Here is a 24557-nt window from a genome sequence, read left to right on the forward strand (position 1 = left end):
AAGTCAGCCCCCTGAGGTCTCAATTTCCCATGGTTTGGTGCCAAAAATAGGTCCAACAAGCAACAGTAGCTCTTCTCTAGGGGAGGGGTCTGAGGCCTCAGGGAGTGACTTGAGACCCAGAGTATGTCCTGAAATCCAAACCCCAGGAAACTGATGACCACCTGTCTGTTTCATGTTCCTTATACACACACCTCAGAGCTTAGTTCCAGGAAAAAGATTGATTGGCATTCCTTACACCCCAACCCTGCAGGGCTCCCTTTATGTTTCCCCAACACACCAAGCTTGTCCCACCTCAGGGCCTTGGTACTGCTCGCTCTGCCTGGAACGCCCTTTCTACAAAGCCTCACATGACCAATCCCCTCTCCTCACTCAGGTCTCAATTCACATGTCACCCGCTCCAGAGGTCTCCCCTGATTCCTTAGTCCAGGAGTTGGCAAACTACAGCCCAGGGGCCAAAGGCAGCCCACCGTCTGTTTCTCTACAGCCTGTGAGCCAAGAATGGTTTTACATTTTTTAACAGTTGACAGGGAAATGCACACAAAAATAATGTTTGGTGACAAATGAAAATTATATGAATTTCTAATTGGTGTCCATAAATAGAGTTTTATTGGGACCCAGCAGCACCTGCACATCTACTGTCCATGGCTGTCTTCAAGGTGCAAACTCAGAGTTGAATGGTTGAGACAGAGACTGTAGCTCACAAAGCCTAAAATATTTACTACGGCCTTTTATGGAAAACGTTTGCCAAGCCCTGTTCTAGTCTTAAGTGGTGACCCTTTCCATGGCATGTGTTCATCTTATTTTCTTCATAGCTGCTATCAGGCTCTTAGTCCTCTCTCTTGCTCTCTTCCTTTTATTTATATATTTATTTTTAATTTTCTCCTCCAGGGCTGGCCGGTTAGCTCACTTGGTTGGAGCACAGCCTCCTAACACCAAGGTCACAGGTTTGGATCCCCATTCTGGTCAGCCACCGAACAAACAAAATATTTTCTCCTCCTACCCTTCCACAATAAAACGATAGGCCCATGAAAGCAGAGACTTTGTTTTATTTTCCTCTCTGTCCTCAGTTGCTGAAAAACGTAGTAGGCTTTTTAGGTGTTCAAAAGTTTATTCTGTTTGCATTACTGGCCTTAAACATTTAACAAGTTAAAGCTATCTGAGAAATTGTTTGTATTGCTAATCTACACAGCCATTTTTTTCTCTTTTTTTTTTTTTTTTCAATTGTGGTAAAATACACATAAAGTTTACCATTTTAACCATTTTTAATTATACAGTTGAGTTGTAGGAAGTACATTCACATCATTGTGCAACCGTCCATATCCAGAACTTTTTGCATCTTGCAAAATTGAAACTCTGCCCCCATTCTCATTTCTGTCTCTATGAATTTGACTACTTTAGGACATAAGTAGGCTTTTAATAAACATCTGTCAAATAAATGAATCCTGGGCCGACCCCGTGGCGCACTTGGGAGAGTGCGGCGCTGGGAGCGCAGCAGTGCTCCCGCCGCGGGTTCGGATCCTATATAAGGATGGCCGGTGCACTCACTGGCTGAGCACGGTGTGGCTGGTCACAAAAATGACAAAAAAATAAAAATAAAAAATAAAATAAATGAATCCTGACCTATTTCCTTGAAGCTTGGAGTTCAAGTTCTGGGTTTTATTGCCTAGATTTTCTAACAAAATGATCTTGTCCTACTTTAGTACAGATTTTCTATACAGATTTTGAACTCATAACCCTATATTAAAGACTCTGATCAAATCTAAGATGCCACCATTATTTACGTTCCACTAAAAAAAACTCAGACATGCCACTGATTGTAAAAGAGAGACATGTACGTCCTTATTTCAGAGACTTCAACGTGTGAAAAGTGTATTGATGAAAAAGGATTTATGTTTCATTCCATAAGCCACATCAAACCCTTTTTTAAACGTGGGTAGGTGGATAAAAGCCACAAAAGACAATGAAATCAAACGCCTGTTTTCAGAGACGAAGCACCTCTTTTTTGAGGATGGATTTCCCCAAAAGTGACCCCCACCTCGAAGCACAAGCTCACCAGTGGCATTGGCGGATGTCTGTAAAATCCCAGTCATCCAGGAGTACAGTGCTCTCTGGGAATGAGCCGAGGTTTGGTCATAGAGATCTTTGAACACTGCAGATCTAAATGATACAGACACAGGCATCAATTAATCACAAACAGGTGGAGGCTGCCTTAAAGAGGAGTCAAAGCAGCAAGTGTGCCCAAAGCTGTCTTGTGTTAAAAACCCTTCCCACTCTTGCTACGTCACTACTTTTCCCATTTCTCCACTTCCCCGTCACATAAACACCTTCCAAAGAGTAGTCTATACACTTTGTCTCCACTTCCTCACCTCTTCGTTCCCCCCCCCTTTTTTTCCTTTTGGTAACAGCTTTATGGAGATATAATTCACATACTGTATTAGTCCGTTTTGTGTTGCTATAACAGAATACCTGAAACTGGGTAATTTATAAAGGAAAGAGGTTTATTTGGCTTACGATTCTGGGACAGCTGCATCTGGTGCAGGCCTCAGGCTGTTTCTACTCATGGCGGAAAAGTGGCAGGCAGCTAGCAGGTACAAGCAGATCACATGGTGAGAGGGAACAAGAGAAAGGAAGCGAGAGAGAGAGAGAAGGTGCCAGGGTCTTTTTAAACAATGAGCTCCTGCGGGAACTAATAGAGCAAGAACTCACTCGTTACTCCCTCCCCCAGGGAGAGCATTAATCCATTCTTTTTTTTTTTTTTTTTTTTTAAAGATGACCGGTAAGGGGATCTTAACCTTTGACTTGGTGTTGTCAGCACCACGCTCACCCAGTGAGCCCACCGGCCATCCCTATATGGTATCCGAACCCGTGGCCTTGGTGTTATCAGCACCACACTCTCCCGAGTGAGCCACGGGCCGGCCCCGCATTAATCCATTCATGAGGGATCTGCCCCCCATGACTCAATCAGTTTCCAACACTGCCACATTGGGGATCAAATTTCCACAGGAGTTTTGGAGGGGACAACACATCCAAACTCCATCACATACCATACAATTCACTCATTTATAGTATGCAATTCAATGGTTTTCAGTATATTCTCAGGGTTGTGCAACCGTCATAGTCAATGTTAGAATACATTAAGCACCTCAAAAAGAAATCCCACATCCTTAGCTATCACCTCTCAACCTCCAGTCTCCCCAGTGCCTAGAAACCACTAAACTACTTTCTGTCTCTATGGATTTGCCTATTCAGGACATTTCATGTAAACGGAAGTACACAATGTAGTCTTTATGTCTGGCTTCTTTCAGCTGGCATGATGCTTTCAAGTTTCATGGATGTTGGAGCATGTATTAGTACTTCATTCCTTTTCATGGCTGAATAATATTCCATTGTCTGGATACACCACATTTTGTTTATCCATTCATCAGTTGATGGACATTTAGATTTTTTCACCTTTTAAAAATAATGCTGCTATAAACATTCATTTTGTGAGGGCATACGCTATGCATCCATGTCTCTTAAGTATACACCCAGCAGTGGAATTGCTAGGGTGAATGGCCACTCTATTTGGCCCATTGAGGAACTGCCAGACGGTTTCCCAAGCAGCTGCACCATTGCAGATTCCCACCAGCAGTGATTTCTCCACATCCTCTTCAACATTTGTTACTCTCTAGCGATTTGATTACAGACCTCCTGCGGGCTGTGAAGTATCTTGGTCACTTTTTAAGCCATTGCAATCTGGTTTCCTCATCACCACATCAGTCCCTGTGGCCCATCACCAATGACCTCCTTCTTGCCACATCCAGCAGTCTCATTTGGTCCAATTAGAATTTGCCCTTCCATGGTGTTTGGCACTGGTCATCCCATTTGCTCATCCTGAAAAATAGCTGAGTCTCCTCATCCTGGAAGCCTTCCCTCACCCCCACCCAACACCACTGAGTATCAGTTCACCAAATGACCGACTCACCAACACTTTCTAAGCTTAAAGTTTATCCCTGTCACTCCACCAGCCATTTTATATGTGAATAGGCAAACTTTTCCTTAAACCCAACTTAATGTCTTTCTCTATATTTTTCTTTCTCTTTTCTTCTTTTTAAGGGCAAGGGTAAGTGACAAGGCAGTGGTAGGGGAAAGATGTAGTTCTTTAAAAAAAAAATAGTAAACATTATTTAAGGGAAAACTTGCCATTTGCAAAATTGCTGGCTCTATCATTCCCTAGTAGTCTGACAAATGGTTTAGTCTCTCTGTGACTCAATTTCCCTAACTGAAAAATGGGGATAGGATTAATGACATCACCCTCACAAGGAGAAGAGGGATGGCAGGGTACAGTGGGAAGAGGACAGAATTGGGGTTCAGGAGACTGGGTTGAGTTCAGATGAAGTCACATCCCATGGGGTCACCTCAGGGATGCCACCCCCCTCTCTAGACCTCAGTTTCTTCATCTATGAAAGAAGGGGCTGGACTAGATGTTGCCCAACAGGACATCTTCAGTGGAAGTAGGAGCATATCCCAGACTCTCCACTCAAGAACTGGGAATCTGGAGTTGGACAGTGTTATATCTGTATTGTTCTGGCAACTTTCTCTCTGCAAGGCTTGTAACCGTCCTGCCAGCTCTTACTCAGAATCTATGTAAAGTTGGTTTCTGTAATGGACATCTGTGGGTTTTGACTGTCCATGATCCGTGCCCCCTTTTCTCATAACAGCACCTCCATTGTTCTTGGGGAAACCAAATTTCTCCCACACTTGGTGCATGTTGTTTAGGTTAGGCTTTGACCCACGTCTAAGTCATTTCACCTGTTAGATTCCACTAGCCACAGCGACTGGCTCAAGGATGGGTAAATGACCCAGTCTGGGCCAATGGGAATCAGCTCTAGGACTTGGCTTGGAACAGTTAGAAAAAGAGACTGCCTCCTCTGAATGGGTTGCTCTAAAGAGCGCTCTAGAGAGATAGGCCGGATCTGCTGGTGCTGCCTGGTGGAGAGAGCCTGTTTGAGAGCAAGGCCAGCGCAGAGGAGGGCAGAGCAGAGAGGTAAAGAGACACAGATCCCCCTGATGGCATAATTTGAACCTCTGGATTCCGCTGTGCCTGAACACAGGCCTACAACCAAAACTATCCCATTACATGTTCCAATAATTCCCTTTTGGTGCAAGCCAGTTTAAGTGTGTTTTCTGTCACTTGCAAGCAGATGAGCAGTGACTGATAAACTTCCTGTCCCAGAAATGTTCTCACCACCTCCATCCCTACCCTCACCCCACCTGAGCAAATGGAGGAGGAAGGAGAAGGTGGCTTTAAGAGTGATTGTGTAACAGCATGCAGGGTGAAGGGGTTCCATGGGATATATGTCTCGGCCAAAAAAACCACAGCCTGGAGACAAAACGAGGTCAGTATATTGTCTGTTTCTCCCACAGTCCTTTGGCTGCAAAAAAAAAAATGTTTAAAATCTCCCAATTTGTTGCCATCGTATTGGTAATTTCTTTCTTCTAACACATTTTTAGATTTAGAAAGAGGCTTTTAGGGCCATTAAGTGCTATAGGTAGTAAAAGAAGGGAGCTGGTGGTGGTAACAATGCCTGGGGCTCTTCAAGTCCTAGACACGATCCTCTAATTTGGTGTTCCCAAAGTGTGATTTCATATAGCGCTAGGTGCTAACAAACATTAAGAGCACAGCATCTCAAAGGGAGAAAAGGCCTTCTTTTCCAGTGCCCTCAGTCCTTCTACTGTCCCTCAAAGCGAAGGTCTCAGTTTAGTGCTAGTGAGTCTTTAACATACACTCAGCTCCCTTTTTAACCAAGAGAACAAGCCCTAGGCTCAGAGTATTGATGCTACAGGCTGAATGTTTGTGTCCCCACAAAAATTCATGTGTTGAAATTCTAATACCCAAGGTGAAAGTATTATGAGATGGGACCTTTGGGGGGTGATTGAGTCATGAGAGTAGAGCCCTCATGAATAGGATTAGTGCCCTTAAAAAAGGGATCCCAGAAAGCTTCCTCACCCCCAAGGACACAGCGAGAAGACACCTTCTATGAACCAGACAGCAGGTCCTCTCCAGCCACCAAATCTACTAGCACCTTGATCTTGGACTTCCCAGCCTCCAGAACTGTGATAAATAAGTGTTTGCTGTTTAATCCACCCAGTCTATGGTATTTTTGTTATAGCAACCCAGACTGACTAAGACACTTAGGCAAGTGACAAATCTAGCTAGGATTCAGTGACTTTTTTTTTTTTTCATTGTATTTCATTGTATTTACTTAAGGCAAAGGATAGTGATTTCCCACTTACAGTAATGATATCAAATTTACTTTTAAAATAAATATGTTTAAGTGAAAAGAATGAGTCACTCTAAGGAGAAACATGAAGTAAATAATAGAACAGGTAATATATAGACTTAGCAAAAATTGTGAGGACGGGACCAGAACAACTGAAGTTAGGGAGACACTGTTTTGTTCAAACCGTCTCTCAGCTCTACAGATTTTAAGTTTCTGCTCCAGAACTTCTCTATCAATCTGTCCCCTCCTGTCTTCTCCCCCCAGCCAGGTGTCACCTCCTTGAAGTCTCACAACAGCCCCTGAGGGGTGGTGCGTGGGGCTAGGAGGATGGGCGGAAGCACTCACAGGTTCTTAAAGGCATCCTCGCGCAGGTCCCGGGGGAGCCTCTCTGTGATGTCTGGCTGGAGAAAGCTGCCTGAGGACCCTCTCAGCACCCTGCCCAGAATCTCCACGCACTCCAGGGAGTTCAACACCTGGAAACACCTCTCCAGCGTGATGACAAACAGGCTGCGGTTCACACCAGGGCTCTGCAAGGCTTGTTCCCGAATCTCTCCCAAGTCAATGACAATGTCCTTCAGGTCCTGCAGGAATGAGAGAAGCTAGGTCACCTTGACAGCTGCCTCTCAATTTGGAAGCCCTGAGAGGGGCAACATGTTGCAGCAGTGGGGAAATTCAGGACCACTGTTTAATACCATGCTGCTATGTCAAGCCTTCTAGAGCTTTCCATCACCTACAGAACAAAGTCAAGGTCTTCACCTGCTCCACCCACACAAGGTGACTTCCACTCTCCAGACACACTAAGACTGTCACACATCAGGCCCTTGTTCTAGCTGCAATTCCCACCCCCTTCCTTCTCCTAGCAAAATCCGGCTCATCCTTTAAGGCCAAGCTTAATCATCACCTCCTTGGTGCAGTCTCCTCTGATCCCGTCCTACTTCAAGTCAGATCCCCCTCCACTATGTGCTCCCAGAGGATCTTGAACCAAACTCAATGATGCATAAAAGATGCTCATGTGCCTGTCTTTCCTCCAAACCCATGGTTCCCAGCTCTGGCTGAACATCAGCATCACTGAAGGAACATCAGCATCACTCAAGTACTGATCTCCAGCACTGCCTTCTAGAGTCAGATTTAATTGGTCTGTGATGGAGCCCAGGCATCTGATTCTAATGTGTATCCAGGGTTGGGCTGGGAAAGTCCTTGAAGCTCAAGCATACATGCATTGTGGAATACCCAGTACCTAGAAGAAACTGAAAAATAACCTATTCGAATGAATGAATGAATGAACAGATGAATCCTTTGAACACAAAACTCAGGAATGCTAACAAGATTTAGTCGCAATCTAACTGACCCCTCCATCCCTCACCCCACACAACCCCCCAAAGATAGCCACTGCTTTACTGAGCACTGACTACACACCAGGCACTGTGCCAAGCATGCAACAAATGTGTCATCTCATTGACTTCTCATGACTGTCCTATAAGTTAAGCCCCACAGGCCCCAGGGTCAAGCATTTCTAGGTTTAAATCCCAGGGCTTCTACTTAACTATCAGTGTGTCCTTGAGGAAACTGCTCATCTTTTTTAAGTCTCCTTCCTCCTCTGTAAAATGGAGATAAAATCAGTACCTGTCTCTTAGATCTGTGTAAGAATTGAATGAGATAATGAACATAAAATGCCCGGTACCTGGTGAACACTTGACAAATGTTACACACTATTATTATCTCAATATCTCAGGTGACAAAACAAAACAGAGAATAATCAACCAGCTCAAACTTACACGGAGGTGGGATCTGAAACAAGTCTATCTGAGCACAAATCTACACTTCAATCATGACAAAGTGTTTCCTAATTTCAATCATTCATTTTAGGTGGCTAAGCAATGTAGCAGTTGAGTACATTTAGGGGTTCGTGAGCAGGGGCCTGTGAATAAAATTTAGGGTGTCTGCATATTGGGAAAAAGTGCATCCTCGTCTTCACTAACATAGAACTGACGTGTAGCATTTCCTCGAGGGATGAACGCAGGCAACAAGGCACCCTAGAGGTAGCAGGATCTTTGACTTTGTCATTGATCAAAATCACAAACACTTTCATAATGCATTATGGCTGTTGCAGAAATCTTGAAATCTTGTTTACACTCAACACTTCCTCAAAATTACAGAAGTTATGAGGCCAGCTGCTAAATCTTGTTATTGGATGTGTTAAAGAGGCACATAAACTACTGTACCCCGGAGGTGTTCTATACATTTTGATGTTTTTCAATAGAATTGGCTTCCTTTGTAATCCTTTGTATTTTGTTCTATAGATTCTGAGAAGGAGACTTGGGCTTCATCAGATGCCAGATGGGCTCACAGCTGGAGTCAGGAACACGGGTTCCAACCTCAGACTTGCCACTTCTAAGCTGGGTGACCTGAAATTATTCACTCAACCTCTCCAAGCTCCGGTTTCTTCACCTGAATATTGAAATGGTAAGATTCCCAGTAATCTTATTTCAGAAGGTCCAGAGAGGATTTAGTGAGTGCAAGCATGTTATAAACCCTTAGAACGGTGGTTGGTGAGCTAGGGCCCACAGGCCCTTTGGCCCACCACCTGTTTTGTGAATAAAGTTTTACAGGAACATATCCACACCCATTCATTTACTTATCACCTATGGCTGCTTTCATGCTGCAGTGGCAGAGTCAAGTAACTGACAGAGATTGTACGGCCTGAAAATCCTAAAATATTTGCTATCTGGCCCCTTACAGAAACATTTTGCTGACCATTTTCTTACAATAATGCTTCACACATAGTAAACTCTTAAAAAACATTAAGCAATACCATCATAGACCAGCACCCGCATTTTTGCCATATCTTTGCTCTGCTTTTACTATTATTTACTTCATATTTTTCCTTAAACTGAGTCCTTTTTTAAAAACTTAAATTCATTTCATAAGGAAATGTTAAATCTTTACCAAACTGGTTTCATGTGTCCATTATATTTTAACAACAGACATTAAAATAAGTATATGTTTATTAAAATGTTTAAATGTTTCAACTGCTTTCAGGAAACACTGCTCCACAATAAACTGCCTCCAACAAAGAAAATTCTAAACCTCACTTCTCGGGGTCCCAAGAGCTTTCTGGGTCTCACGGGCCTTGCTTTGTGATGCTGTTATATCACTTACCTTGTTTTTGTGGAAATTACCTGTTTCTGTTTCTGCCTCCCCCTCCAGACTATAAGCTCCTTGAGGGCAGGGACAGTCTTTCATCTCTTTGTCCATGGGTGCATAGATGTTTATTGAACTAAACCATGAGAAGATCCTCAGTACCTCTCATTTCTTAGTACTCATAAGAATATGAATTATAAAGCTCTTCCTTTGAACTTTGGAGAAAGTAGGTGAGAAAACCTAGGTCCTAAATCTCCCAGAGAGTTGCGGGAGGGAAAGAAGAGAGGGAAGAAATAAAAAAGAACCAAGTCCCAGGTCAGGTTAAATTTGATTCAATTCGACAAATACCAACTGGCCCTGGACTTCCCCTCTTCCTGGGACATGCCAAGAACACCTCACCAAGCGGTCCTGCTTGTCTTCTAAGAGGCATTTCATGGCAGTGTGGAATTGCTGAGCATCTGCTTTCCTCAGGTCCTCCAGCAGCTTCTGGGGCTGGTACAAACGCTGCTCCAGGTGATTTTCCATGGCTGCCTGGATACGGGGTGTTGGGAGAGTCGGTGAGGACAGAAGGACAGGAGCACACGGTCAGCACCACGGCCAGCAGCCCAGCCAGCTTCAGAGACCGAGCTGGCAGCCTGCAGACGGTTTTGGTTTGGCCAGTTCCAAAATTTTCTCATTAGCTGCCAACATTTAAAAGTCAAGGCATTCCTCACAAAATCTGGCTTTCCAGCTTCTCTTGGAGAATGCAAAGATTTGGCAACATTGGGCATGCATTCTCTTTCTGTGACAGTCAGCAAGCCAAGGGGCAGCTGCTTGCTGAAAGAACTCTCCTGCTCACCACAGGCCTGATTCCCCATCCCATGGCCTGCTGGGGCCCTGTGGGTGATTAAGATTTCAAGGCCAGAGCAGCTGGCCTCCACCCAGAAAGTTTAATTACCCCCAGATGACGCTACTGCTCAAACCCGAGCTATCAGCACAGGAGCAAAATTCAGGCAGAATGAACTCTCTGTGGTGTCCCCTACAGGGCAAGGAGCAGAGGCCACCAGCCTCCCCGGAAGAGATTTCCTCTGCTACCTGGGTAACTATTTACTAAATCTCCCTTAAACAGAAGAATTCTAGGAAGGCAGCACATTGTGATATCATGGGCAAGAGGTGGATTCTAGAACCAGACAACCCATATGCAAATCCCCACCTTCACACTTTCTCGCTCTGCGGTCTTGGGCAAGTTTCTTAACTAGGGTTGCTGGGTAAAATACAGGACGTCCAGTTAAATTTTAATTTCAGATAAACAATGAATAGTTTTTTAGTATAAGTATGTACCATATGTCACATGAGTCGTACACTAATTACACTTGAAAATTATTTGTTTATCTGAAGTTCAATTTTGACTGGATATCTTGTATTTTTATTAGCTAAATCAGTAACACTGTCTCTGGGCTCAGTTTTCTCATCTGAAAAGTGGAGACAACAGTAGAACTCACCATGTAGGGTTGTTATGAGGATTAAGTGAGTGTGTAAAGTGTTTTCAATGGTTCCTAGCACACAGTTAAGTGCTCAATAGCACCAGTCATTAGTCTCAATAATGATTTTCAATATAATGAGTTCAATAATGATTTTCTTAATGTCTGTCCTCCCAGAATGAAAATCCCATGTGGGTAGCAACAGGTCTCCACTAAGTCCCAATGTCTAGAATTGTGCTTGGCAGAAAGTAGATGCTAAATAAGTACATATTGAATGAATAAATTAATATATACATAGGAAGAGAAGTGGTATATCTACTGATCAGGTTAAAATAGATAGAACTCATGAGAAGCCTTACTGCTAGAGAGAAAGGGGCAGGTGTTACTTCTCGTTAGGTTGCCACGACTGATGAACAGGAGAAAGAACGCAGGTGCCACGTGGCACCAACAGCGCCTCCCGCTAGTGGGAGTCCTGGTAAATGGTAAACATCCAACCCCCTGAGTGTAGCTATGACATGAGTGTTGGTTGATGTTTCCATTTTTGTTAAAACATGAGTAAAAATTGAAACAGCAAAGACGTATGTTGGAACTTTATTCATTGGTCAATGACATGAGTGACTTCTTTGCTACACCAGTAATAGTTTTTGAATGCTGAAAGAATATTTCCTTATTTTTCTGAGCTATTCACAGAGTAATGGCAAAGACACAACACACCACACTGGGCTCATGGTCATGCCAAAGACGGACGAGCTGTCCAGTTCACCACGGTCCCCACCATGCCCTGCTGCCTCTGAAGGCAAATATCCATTGCCATCTATCAACATGCTGTGCTTTTGTTTTTTTTAATAGTAGAGTTAAAAAGAAAAAAAATATTTTTTGGACCCGTGATTGAAAGACTGATGATTATACCCAAAGATCCACTCTCCTATTGTTCCTTCTATTAGTAGAATCCCTCGAGTTTCAGCTGGGTGCGTGGCTCCTTTGCAGTAAGTGACTATGGCACGTGAGCAGAAGGACTCGTGTAACTTGCAAGTCACATCTCAGGAGACAAGATGCTCACCCTGCACTTCCTCTTCCCACACCACTGCCCTGGCTGGAGAACAGACGTGGTGTTTCAACTGTGTGACCAACAACTCCCTAGAGGACAACAGAGCAAAAAGATCAAAGAAACCCAGGTCCCTGGATGGCTCCTTGAAATGGAGCTGCCTCTCCTCTCTGGATCTCTCACTCAGCTCTGGACTATTATGTGAGAAAGAAATAAATTAAATTGTCTGAGCTGCTGTCATTTGGGGTCTCTTTGTTGCAGCAGCTCAGCCTATTCCCAAACACACCGTGTCTCCATCAAAGGTGGAAAATGAAAGAAAGACGTGTTTCAAGAAAAACTGGACAGAACACTTTTCTTTGTGGAAGTGGACTATCTCTACCCCCATCCCACTTGTCCATCTTACCTGCCCCTGAGTTTGCCATCCCTGAGCACTGAGAGGGGAACACAGAGACAGGTCTCAGGTACACACCTGCAGGCTGGCGATGGTGAAGGCTACATTCCGTGAATTCAGATAGGCCAGGACTCTGTGCGACAGGTCTGCCGTCCACACGTGGGAGCTTCAGTCAAAGACAGACAAGAGAAGATCACAATGACTGGCTCCCCACCAAGTGGTGCTGCACTACTAGCTGAGTGTCCAGGAGACAGGAGTTCAGGGAGGATGACGGGAATGGGTCAGGGATGCTAGGAACTTTGTGCTTGGAAGTAAATGAGTCCACCTGATGCAGTGGGAGCAAAGGAAGTTTCCAATTCTAGAAATCTACTCGGATCCATCCTCTTAAAGACAATTACAAATTTCTGAGCTGTGCACAATATTCCAATTCCCATAACAATCTACTCAGATTGAGTACAGCCCAAATAGACTGACTTAGAAAGATGTCTCTGCGTCTCTCTGCTCTGTCTGCTTCCACCACCTTGCAATGTGAGACCCTTGGGTCACTTTTCGCCACCACCAGATGGACTTTGGACTTCCCAGCCTCAGAAACTATAAGCAACAAATTTCATTTTTCCTTATTAAAAAAGAAAAAAGAAAGACGTCTACCACATTAAGTTTAAAAAACAGATGCTGTGTATAAGAGAGTCTGGAATAGCATAGTTGAGGGTGTGGGCTTCAAACTTGGATTTGGATCCTGGCTCTAACACTTAGGTGTGTGGCCTTAGACAATTTCCTGAATTTTCTTGTGCCTCAGTTTCCCTTTCTAAGAAATATGGCTAACAACTGTGAGGATTAAATCATTCACACATGTAAAGTACTTAAAGCTGTGCCCAACATATAGTGAATGCTCACAAATAGCCATTTATAATCCCGTTTTTTAAATAAATAAATAGATGAATGGATAAGTAAATAAATATTTTTTAGCCTGGAAGAAAATATCCAAAACTACCAATTGGAATTATCTCAGGGAAAGGAGTGTTTGTGGAGATCTTTCACTTTAGCACAACTGAGTGACCCCAAGGCCCCCATTTCTTCTCCTTCACTGTACTAATCACATTAGGATTATCTGTTAATACTGACTCTTCCACAGCACTATCTAACACCCTGCCCCATGTCCCCAGTACCTAACACAGGCCTTGTGTGTAGCATGTGCCACAGCAGTGAAGAAAATGGGACCTGAAGCCAGGCTGCTGGGTCCACATCCCATCTCCACCACTTTCCAGCTGTGTGGCCTTCATTCACCCTCCCTGTACCTCAGTTTCATTATCCTGTCAATGGGATACCAACGGGGCCTCCCTACCTCGTGGGGCACTTGTGAGGATTAGATGTGTTTCTATGCACCGAGCACTTAGAATAGTGCGTGCTACATTGTAAGCACTCAGTATATTTTGTCACTTGTGCTAGAGCAGAGGAGGAACAAAAGTGGAATGGTGTGTCAACTTTAAAACACTTGTGCAACAGGTACTGATAGTCAATGCTACACCACACAGATACGTATAATTAATTATGTTTCAATTAAAATAGATAAAGTAAAACACTTGTGCAACAGGTACTTATAGTCAATGCTGCACCACACAGATAGGGTATAATCAATTAGCTTTCGATTAAAATAAATAAATAAATAAATAAAATATTTGTGCACTGGTTTTGTTTATTTGTTTGTTTTGTAATGTGCACATATTACCTTTTACAATTAAGAGACTTCCATTAAGAATTTTTATTAAAAACCTATCCTGAAGGAATGAGTGGTGTGCCATGGGCTTCAACCATGTCCCCCCTCCTTCCGCCTTCTCCCACCCTATTTCCTTCCTCGTTCCCCTCTCCCCAATTGCTCCACAACATCTTAAAATATTTTTTTAATAATAATATTAATAAATAAATAAACTTGAAAAAAATAAAAATAAAAACCTAGCCCATCCCTTTCCCTCCCCTCTAGGGCAGGTTACCTCTGAAACTGTATGAGATCCAGCAAGGCTGCAGTGGGAATAAAATGAAAAGACAACTTAAAAAGAATCATTCCAGAAATCACAGCCACATCCTCTCTGAAATTCATAGAAACCGCAAGTGGGAACAGAGTGCGTACATTACCATTCAGATAGCTTCCATCTATTATTTCTTCCTAAAAGGCAAAGAGGTAACACCAAGTGTAACATCCAAAAGTTGGCAGTTCCAGTAGAGGGGATTTAGATTAAAAGAAAATGGAATACTCACCGCCATTTTTTGCAACAACGGATGCAAATCTGTAAGAAAGCCATTGAACGTATAACTAACATTGAATTGCATGACCTTCAAAAATAAAAATATGGGTTAAGAGAAGAGCCCCAAAATAGACACTCATGAAACAAATTTTTTCTAGTGAATTTCAATTATAACTGTGCCCAGTGTGAAGAACCCTGGTTTGAAAAACTCTTTTAGAATAATCTTGAAAATCCTACAGGCACACACACGCACATATGCACGCATGCACATACACCTAAAACACCTTAATGCATCATGTACCTAAACTGATCTATCCCACTGCATTCCCTAAGATGTAAGAAAACTGTGGAGGGTGATTCCTCTCAGGACTTACCCTGCCTGGAATTTGGAACTCTATGACTTGCCACTCCATGGCTCAGAAAAAGGAACAGGAAAAGGGAGTTCATCGTAGGTTCCTGAAACATCCTCCTATAGTTAATTCAAGCATAGGGTGATTTAGGTTTGTTTTTTAAAATACATATTTAAGAACACTCAGAAGACAAAAGGGAAAGACAAGTAGGCCCAGAATCCCTTGAAGTTTGTTTTTTTTTTAATAATTTTAAAATTCCATCTTCTTTGCTCCATCTAAACCCCTATCCTAATCTAAGACACAATCACCTCTCTCCTTGGTGACTACTGTGGCCTGTTCATATTCCTATCACCACCCCCCTTCCCCTCAATCCAGCAAAGAAGAGTGATTAAAAGCATAGACTCTGTTATATCTGACAAGGGATTTATATCCAGAATATAAAAAGAACTCTTACAATTCAGTAAGAAGGAGACAAACAAGCCAATGGGGGAAAAGATATGAAGTTAATCTCCATAAAAAATAGATATATAAATGGCCAATAAACACACAAAAGGTTATCACAGCATTAGATAGCGAGAACATGCAAAATAACCTACAACAGGAGTACTACAAACTCACTAGAATGTCTAAAAATTAAAAAGACTGACAACATGAAATGCTGGTGATGATGTGGAGCAACAGGAACTCTCACTGCTCATTGCTGATACAGCATCTTTGGAAAACTGGCATTGCCTTATGAAGTTCAATATACAAAACTCTGTGATCAGGGAATTCCACTCGTAGATATTTACCCAAGAGAAATGAAAACATGTCCACACAAAGATTTGCACATCTTTATTCATAGTAGTCACTTATGTAAAACAACTCAAATATCCAACAATAGCTGAAAGGTTAAATATGGTATATTATGTCCATTCAATAGCAATAAAAAGGAATTAATTATAATTTTGCTTCCAGCTATGATGGAATAATTGGCAGTGGGTAAACGCTCCTGCCTTAAACAATTAGAGAACCCACCAAAATATATGACACAAAGGTTTTCAGACATTGGACAACAGTTAGCACAAGGCTGAGATCCCTGAGAGAAGGGAAGCAAGCATGCTGAGCTCTACAATTGCTCGTACTGACTTCCCATAGTCCCCAGACCACAGCACAAGGAGGAGGAATCCAGACAGAGCCTAGAGGTATGACTGAGTAGAAGATACCTCAGAGGCAGAGTGGAAGATCAGGGAAATCAAGGCAGCTGGAATCCACAGGGAAGTATACCTGGAGAAAAGGGAGTTGTAGAGATAATATTCTGAATATCTGAAGAAGGGTCCCTGGAGATTTTGGCTGAATATTGATCTGCCTATGCATGTAAGAAATGACCTGAGGCTGGAGAAAGCCCCCCTAGTAGGCAGAACAATCCTTGGAACTCACACGGGACTAAGAATGCTCCCACCTGATAGAACGGAAAAATGTCCTAATACAATGGGCGTCAAGGACAGTCCTCAGTGACAAATTGCCTCAGTAATAGGCCAAGTTAGCCCTAAACTAAAGTCTACTCAAGACCTGCCTTAACAAATCTTAAAAGCAAGCCTTGGAGGCTCAAACTGATTCCAAGTACCTGAATTGCATCCCAGAACAAAACCCAACAATATGAGAGCAATATTATAAAATCCAGCAACCAGCAATGCAAAATCCAAAATATTTAGCATCCAATCAAAAATACCAGGCATACAAAGAAGTAATAAAATATGGGTGATTACCAGGGGAAAAAACAATCAATAAGACTAGATCCATAAATGATACAGAAAATTAAATTAATAGACAAGGATAGTTATCATAAATATACTCTGTTAAGTTCAAAAAGGTAGAGAAAAGCATGAATATGTTAAGGAGAGATATGGACGGTACAAAAAAAGACCCAAATGGAATTTTAGAGATAAAAATACAATATTTGAAATGAAAAATACACTGGATGGCATTAACAGCAGATTAGGCACTGCAGAAGAAAAGATTAGTGAACTTGAAGTCATGGCAATAGAAACTATCCAAAGTAAAACATGGGGGAAACCAAGATGGAAAAAAATTAAGAAAGCTCTGGGACAATGTAAAATTGTCTGAAAGATGTGTAATTAGAGTCCCAGGAAAGGAAGGGTATAAGGAAAATATTTGAAGAAATAATGGCCAAAATTTTCAAAAGTTTGATAAAACTATAAACCCACAGATCCAAAAACCTCAACAAACCCTAAGCAGAAGAAACATAAAGAAAACCACACAAAGGCACATAATAATCAAATTGCTGGACACCAATGACAAAAAAAATACAACAAAGGAGTTACATATAGAATATATAAAGAACTCTCAAAATTGAACAGTAAATAAATAGATAGAAAACCCAATTAGAAAATGAGCCAAAGACAAGAGCAGATATATCACCAAAGAGAACACACAGATGCAGATAAACACGTGAAAAGATATTCAACATCACTGGCCATTAGGGAAATGACCACTAAAAGTACAATATCACTACAGACCTATCAGATGGCTAAAATAAAAAATGATCATACTGTCATATGCTGGAAAGGATGTGGAGAAACTCGATCGCTCATACATCGCTGGTGAAAATATAAAATGGGACAGCTATTCTGAAAATAGTTTAGTAATTTTTTGCAAAACTAAACATGCACTTAACATACAGCCTAGCAATTGAACTGTTGGGCATTTATCCCAGAGAAATGAAAACTTATGTTTACATAAAGACCATCGAACACAAACATTCAAGCTTTATTCATAATAGCCAAAAACTGGAACCAATCCAAATGTCCTTCAACAGGTGAATGAATAAACTAACAGTGGTACATCCACGTCATAGAATACTACCCAGACATAAAAAGGAACAAACTATTGAAGCACACTGCAGTTTAGATGGACTCAAAGGGAGTTATACCAGTTAAACAGGACAATCACAAAAGGTTATATAAGGGTGATTCCGTTTATAGAACATTCTTGAAATAAAATTGTAGAAATGGAGAACAAGTTAGTGTCTGCCATAAAGAAAGGCAGACGTTAAGGGCAGCAGAAGGAGACTTGTGCTCATGGAATAGTTCTGGATCTTGATTAGGGGAGCTGTTACATGAATCTGCACGTGACAAAATTCAAGAAAACTATATACAAATACACACTGGAAGAAGTGCATGTAAAACCAGTGAAATCTGAATAAGCTCTGGATCATACCATGTTAATTTCCTGAGTTAGATATCGTACTGTCATTATGCAAGATGTATCCATGGGGGGAAACTGGGTAAAGAGTATACACAACTTCCTTGTATGTATTTTTGCAACTTTCTAGGACTCTATAATTATTTCAAAAAATTTTTTAAAAATTTTTAAAGTACCCAAAGGAAAAAAAAACATACTATGTACATAGAAAAAGGAATAAACTGCTGATATACACAACAGCGTGGGGAAGCCTCAGAAATATTATGCTGAGCAAAAGAAGCAAGTCACAAAAGAGTACCTATTGTATGATTCCATTTATGTGAAACTCTAAGATAGGCATAATAATCTACAGTGACAGAAAACAAATCGGGAGTTGCCTGGGGAGCTACTAAAATACAGTGGGAGGAGATTATTGCAGAAGGGTGCAAAGGAACTTTTGGGGGTGATGAAAGTTTCTATATCTTGATTGTGCTGGTTGTTACACAGATACATACATTTATCAAATCTCATTGAACTGCACACTTAAAATGGGTGCATTTTACTCTATGTAAATTGTACCTCGCAAAAGTTGATATCAAAAGAGAAAGGAAAAAGTGTGGACTGTGGAGCCGGACCACCTGGTTTGAATCCCATCCCCACTGCTTACTAGCTGTATGATGTTGGAGAAGTTGCTTAGTGTCTCTGTGCTTCAATTTCCTCATCTGTAAAATGAGGTTAATAATGGTACCCACATCGTGGTGTCATATGAGGATAAAATGACTTAGTAATCATAAATCACTTAGAAAAGGGCTTGGCTCAAAGTAAGCTCTATATAGGGGTTTATTTAAAAAGCAAATAAGGGCCGAGCCTGTGGCACACTCCGGAGAGTGCGGTGCTGGGAGCGCAGTGATGCTCCCGCCGCGGGTTCGGATCCTATATAGGACTGGCCGGTGCACTCACTGGCTGAGTGCTGGTCATGAAAAAGACAAAAAAAAAATAAAAAATAAATAAATAAATAAATAAATAAAAAAGCAAATAAGCCAGATTGCTGCTTTCATAGTTCAGATCTACTCATGTCAACCTCCTCCCCGTTACCCTCAGGATAAAGCCCAAAACTTTTTCAGTGGCCTTATCACCCATCTCTTTGCCCCTCACCCCCCAGGCTCCTGCTCAGGCCATCTTTCTGTCCCTGTGACGTGCCACTACTCGTTGAGTCAAGGCCCGCCACAGGCTGTCCCTCTGCCAAGAGGGCGCTTCCCTCCCTTTTTGCCTATCTCACATTAAATCACTATAAATCTCTTGTCTTCAGTGAAGCCTTCCCCGAATTCTCCAACTAAGCCAAGACAATTAGCCACAAGAAAAAGCCAATACTCTTCTTTTACAACACCAAGCACAACTATAATACATATTTATATTTGTGTATTTATTTCATGCATTCACCCATCAAATATTTATTGAGCACCACGGTGTTCCAGGCAGTATTCTATGCTCTGAGAATACAGCAGTTTACAAAACGAACTCCTTGCTGGTGTGTCAGGGTAAGCCAAGCAGAAAATAAATAGATAATCAAGTAGGTATATTATGTCAGAGAATGATGAATGCTAAGGACAAAAATATAACAGGGTAGAAGAAATGGAGGAGTAGGTATTAATGTAGACATTGCGGTCAGGGAAGACCCAAGGAGGTGACATTTAAGCAGAGACCTGAGAAGTGAGGGAATGAACCATGGGAATATCCAGGGAAAAAAAGTTCCAGAAAGAAAAGAAGACAGTGCAAAGGCCTTGAAATTAGGAGCATAATTTGCTTGTTCTTCAGTAAATTGCATGAGGATGAGAAAGTAAGAGATAAGATTGGAGAGGATGTATCAGGGCCAGAGTGGGGCTTTTTAGTCTATTGTAAACGTTTTGACTTTTTCTTGGAGGGAGATGCAAGCCATTGAAGGGAGATCAGCACAAGAATGGCTTGCTCTGACTATTTTTTAACTGGATCAAGCGCTCCGATGGCTTTGCTGAGAACACCCTGGAAAGGGCAATGGCTGTAGTAGGGAGACCAGTCTAGGTACAAGGTGACAATGACTTGGTCATAGATAGCAGTGAGGTGAGAAGCGGTTGGATTCTGGAGGTATTTCAAAGGTGGAGCTAACAGATTGGAGGTAGGGAATAAGAGAAATAAAGTCATCGATAATTCCAAAGATTTTGGCCTGAGCATGTAGAAAGATGGCAGATGGGGAAAAGCTGCAAGTTTGGGGGTGAATCTCTGGAGCTCAATTCTGGACATACTAAGCCTGAGATGCCTATTGAATATGTGTGTGGAAATGGCATGTAGACAGATTGATGTTTGAGTCTGCAGTTTAGGGGAGAGTTCCAGACTGAAGCTAATCTGTACAGAGCATTCAGCCTGCATTTAAACCTATAACACTGGATGAGATCACCAAGAAAGCAAGTGTAGGGCGAAACTAGTGAGTTGTAAGAACTGAGACCCAGGGCGCCCCACTGTCAAGATGCTGGGTAACCAGGTGCAACCAGCAAAATCAAGACTGGAAAACTCCCCAGAACAAACAGCCTGGTTTCTTCAGCAAATATATTACAGTGAAAGACACAGAGAGAGAGAACCTATGGACATGAAACTTGAGATATATCGATTTTTATAGCATATGGGCTTTATCTGAATCCTGATTTAAACACACCATAAAAAAGAAAAATTATGAAACAATCGGGGATATTTGAGCTCTGATTAGACATTTAAAGATTTTAAAGAATTATTGTTAATCTTTTTAAGTTTCAAAATATAACTATGGTTTTATATATATATACGTATTTTTTTATGGCTGTATTTTAAGGAGACCTTATCTTTTTGAGGAAGGGTCTGCAAACTGTAACCCATGGGCCAAACTCAAGCAGCTGCTTGGTTTTGTGTGGCTCATGAGCTAAAAATGGGTTTACATTGTTTAAAGGTTTTTTTTAAATCAAAAGAATAATATTTCTTGACGCATAAAAATGTCATACATGAAATTTAAATTTTATTGTCCATAAATAAAGTTTTATTGGAACACATCCCACCCATTCATTTAAGTATTGCCTATGGCTGCTTGTGTGCTACAATGACAGAGTTAGGTAGTTGCGACAGAGATTGTAGAGTCTACAAAACCAAAAATATTTACTCTCTGTTCCTTTACAGAAAAAGTTTGCCAACCCCTCTTTCAGAGCTACATACTTACATATTTACAGAAGAAATAATGTGGTGTTTGGGATAGCTTCCAAAATAATACTGGAGGGGGGATATGGGTGGGAGTATAGATGAAACAAGATTGGCTCTGGGTTGCCAATGGTTGAACCTGGGTGACAGGTACTTGGGGGTTTATTATATTCTTACGTCTATTTTGGTATGTGTTTAAAATTTTCCACATAGCAGTTTTCATAAAGAAAAAGTAAAACAAAAGAGACTGCGTGTTTTTAATAAAAGAGGTTGGAGAGATGAGGTGGAATTAGGAAAGGGAACTGAGATGAGTGGCCAGAGGACTAGGAGGGAAAACCAGGTGAGCCCAATGTCCTTGAGGTGTCCTTGATTCACCTGACTCACAAAGAATCCAGACCCCATTACATGATATCGCCCTCTTTCAGTACTAATGGGAACTTTCAATATTCAAGGGAACCCCATAATGCAACCCATGGTCTCTTGAAATTATTTTAAAGGCATCCCAGCATAGTTTAATACAGATTTCTCTGGTATTGTCTAACTTGTTAGGCAAACGGATTATTTTACCCCCAAGGGGACCTCCACAACCAGCTTTGAAAACAATTATATTCATCTTACTGCTCAAGGCAAAAGCAGACTGAAACTTTTAAAACCTCTAGACACCAAAAACCATACATTCTAACAGGTTTTGAGTGAACCAGATCCCAAAGCACTTTGTAGACAGGTTCTGCACCACCAACACCACCCCAGAGCTGGTATGTTCAACTCTAAGAACAACTCTTCCTAGGTTGGGGACTTTGGGGAAATTTTAGCCCTTTTTTCTCCCTCTCTTGGTCAGCTGCCCTGGGGTATTGGCCTGATTCACAATTCTCCAGTTTCCCAGACAATGAGACTTCTGTGCTTATTGCTAGAGTCTCCCTGTTAACTCTACTTAGAGGTTTACAATTACTGAAACAAATGCCCGCTTTCTGCTGCCCATGTCTTTGTTCTAACGAAACCCCAGCCCATCGCCAGTTTGGGATTTGGTTTTAATTAAAAGCCCTTTGGGTCACTCTCTTTTAGGAGACGGGCCAAAAGGATTGAAAGGCTCGGGCAGGGCAGGTCGACAGCTTTCTCCATGGGCCCCGCCCCTTCCCCACCTAAAGCTTCCCCCCCCCCCGCGTGGAAATCAGGCAGGCAAGGATTCCTTCGGTGGAACCTAAAACAAAAACAGCAACCATAACCACAAACCTGAAATGAACACGGTTTCCTGAGAAACTGTGAGCGTTGGAATGAGCAGGGTGATCCACTGTCCAGTCGCCCGGGACTTCAGGTTCCCAGGACATGCAATTTTCATTTTTAAAAGCAAAAAGTTGCAAGCAAACCAGGACGAGTTAGCCAGCCTATGCACCAAGAGATATTCCGTCTTCTATGAAACTTGCAAAGATGCTGGAAGGTTCCCCCAGTGCGGGGATATCCCATCCCAGGCACAATTCACAATCACGTGGTGTTTCACTGTCTGCCAGGCAGCTGTATGGCAGGTCTGTATCATGAACACCTACGTATGGGCATACAGACGCTAACTTGGAGATTTTGCACAAGAAAAACAAAAAAAAAGGATACCATTTCATGGCTATTAATGGAAATAGGCAAACGTGGGTAGAACGCCATCCTCATTTAACTGGATTTGGGTTCTATTTCAAACGCCTGGCATTGGAATGGCCCAGCTCACAAGGGTTGTAGGAGTCAAAGGGATGGACGCTTTGTGGCCTAGAGGATGGTGGCCTGAGCTCCTGTCCCGCCTCTGCTCCTAACAGTGAGCCTGTAGGCACTGCAGCTCCCCTCCCGCCTCAGCCTCGGAGAGCAAGTGCAGAGGACCGAGGGGGAGAAAGACACTGTCCTCGCCAAGCATCTCCCTGCACGGGGCATCTGGCCCTCGCTGTCATCCACTCCCTCCATCAGCCCTGGAGGTTCACTCACTTGGTGTCACAGGTGAGGCCAGTGGACATGAAAAGGTCACACAGCAAGCACACGGCAGGGAGGGTTTCCGATGCGGGGCTGCCCGACTCCGTCCTAAACACAGCAGCCCCAGCGAGCGAGACTCGGGGACGCTCTGCACCCGCTGTCTCGCCGAATCCCCGCAGGATCTTGGACGCCAGTGGTACCGCTATCGCTAATTCACAGATGAGCAAACCGGTTCTAAGAGGTCAGTGCCCTGCCCAAGGTCACGCAGCTACGCAGTGGCAGAGCCAGGTGGCGAACACGGAGCTAAATGATCCCAAGAGCTTGCTAGCCTTGCTCTCCAGCCTCTCTGCTCAGCAGCCCTAAACCTAAAGCTCCAGGCGGCTGGTGCCACTCCGGGGACAGGAGCCCCGGCTCTAATCTGGCCCGGCCGGTACTAGCTGTGCGCCGTTGGGCAAGTTCCTTGACCTCTCTGGGCTTGCGTTTCCTGCTCTGCGCGAGGAGGACGCGCCGGCACCTCTCACCAAGACTGTGCGAACGTGTGTAACGTCCACGACTTTATCCGGCGCACACTCGGTGCCGTTTGCTTTCCCCGTACTTTCCCATTTCTTCCTCCCAGCGGCTGTGAGGTGGGTATTACTCTCCTTGTACGTAAAATACGTAAAGAGCTGAGCCCAGCACCGGCACGTCTAAGAACTAATCATAGCTATTGCTGTTATTGCTAAGTAGGTTTGGATCCTTTCCTCCAAGTTGAATCACCCCCCGACGCCCCCTCCCCAGGATCCCTCACAGCCGGGGCACCCGCACTTTGCCCGCTCTCCTCTTCTCTCCGTGCGCCCCCCGCCCCATGCACCCCGGCGCCCCTTCCCCTGGGAGGCCCTGCCGGGAGCCCCCCACCCGCGACCCGCGGCCCCCGCCCCCGTGCCCCGCGCGCCTCACCTGCGGGGCCGGCCCGGCTGCACTGAGCCTGGCGGGAACGGGGGCCCGGGGACGGCGGCGTCACAGTCCCCAACCGGGCTTCCTGTCCAGACCCGAGGTGTGCGAGACGCAGACGAAAACGCACTGTCACCGCCGCTCTCGGGACAGCGGCAAGGCGGGAGGAGGGACAACGAGGGACTTTATTCGGCTGCGGATGCAAACACACTATTAAAATATCATAAAACGATTGGGACAAGGTGTTCGCTGGACATTTAATGGTCAGGCTTTTTAAAGGTGTGGTCATTGCAACGTGGCTCTTAAGAGTCTTCATCTTTTACAGATTTAGATTTACAAAACTGAAGGGGCACGATGGCTGGGATTTGCTTGGAAATAGTGGGGCCCAAGGAGGGGCGGGAGTATGGATTAAACG

The 24557-nt window shown here is 43.2% G+C and overlaps 1 protein-coding gene across 1 annotated transcript in view; it reads right to left on the minus strand.

Annotated features, from left to right (window-relative positions):
* Positions 1-24181, minus strand: part of OTOA (otoancorin) — an 85878-nt gene extending 61697 nt beyond the window's left edge. The window contains exons 1-9 of the mRNA XM_063100666.1: positions 24149-24181; positions 14915-15009; positions 14554-14582; positions 14431-14461; positions 14289-14316; positions 12379-12466; positions 9804-9935; positions 6609-6844; positions 2054-2157 (exon numbers count right to left, since the gene is read on the minus strand). Of these exons, the coding sequence (XP_062956736.1) occupies positions 2054-2157; positions 6609-6844; positions 9804-9935; positions 12379-12466; positions 14289-14316; positions 14431-14461; positions 14554-14582; positions 14915-15005 (739 nt within the window). The 5' untranslated portion in view covers positions 15006-15009; positions 24149-24181. The remainder of the gene's footprint in view (positions 1-2053; positions 2158-6608; positions 6845-9803; positions 9936-12378; positions 12467-14288; positions 14317-14430; positions 14462-14553; positions 14583-14914; positions 15010-24148) is intronic.
* Between the last annotated feature and the right edge of the window lie 376 nt (positions 24182-24557).

This window comes from Cynocephalus volans, chromosome 6 (genome assembly GCF_027409185.1).
Source record: "Cynocephalus volans isolate mCynVol1 chromosome 6, mCynVol1.pri, whole genome shotgun sequence".
In the NCBI taxonomy this organism is placed as follows: domain Eukaryota; kingdom Metazoa; phylum Chordata; class Mammalia; order Dermoptera; family Cynocephalidae; genus Cynocephalus; species Cynocephalus volans.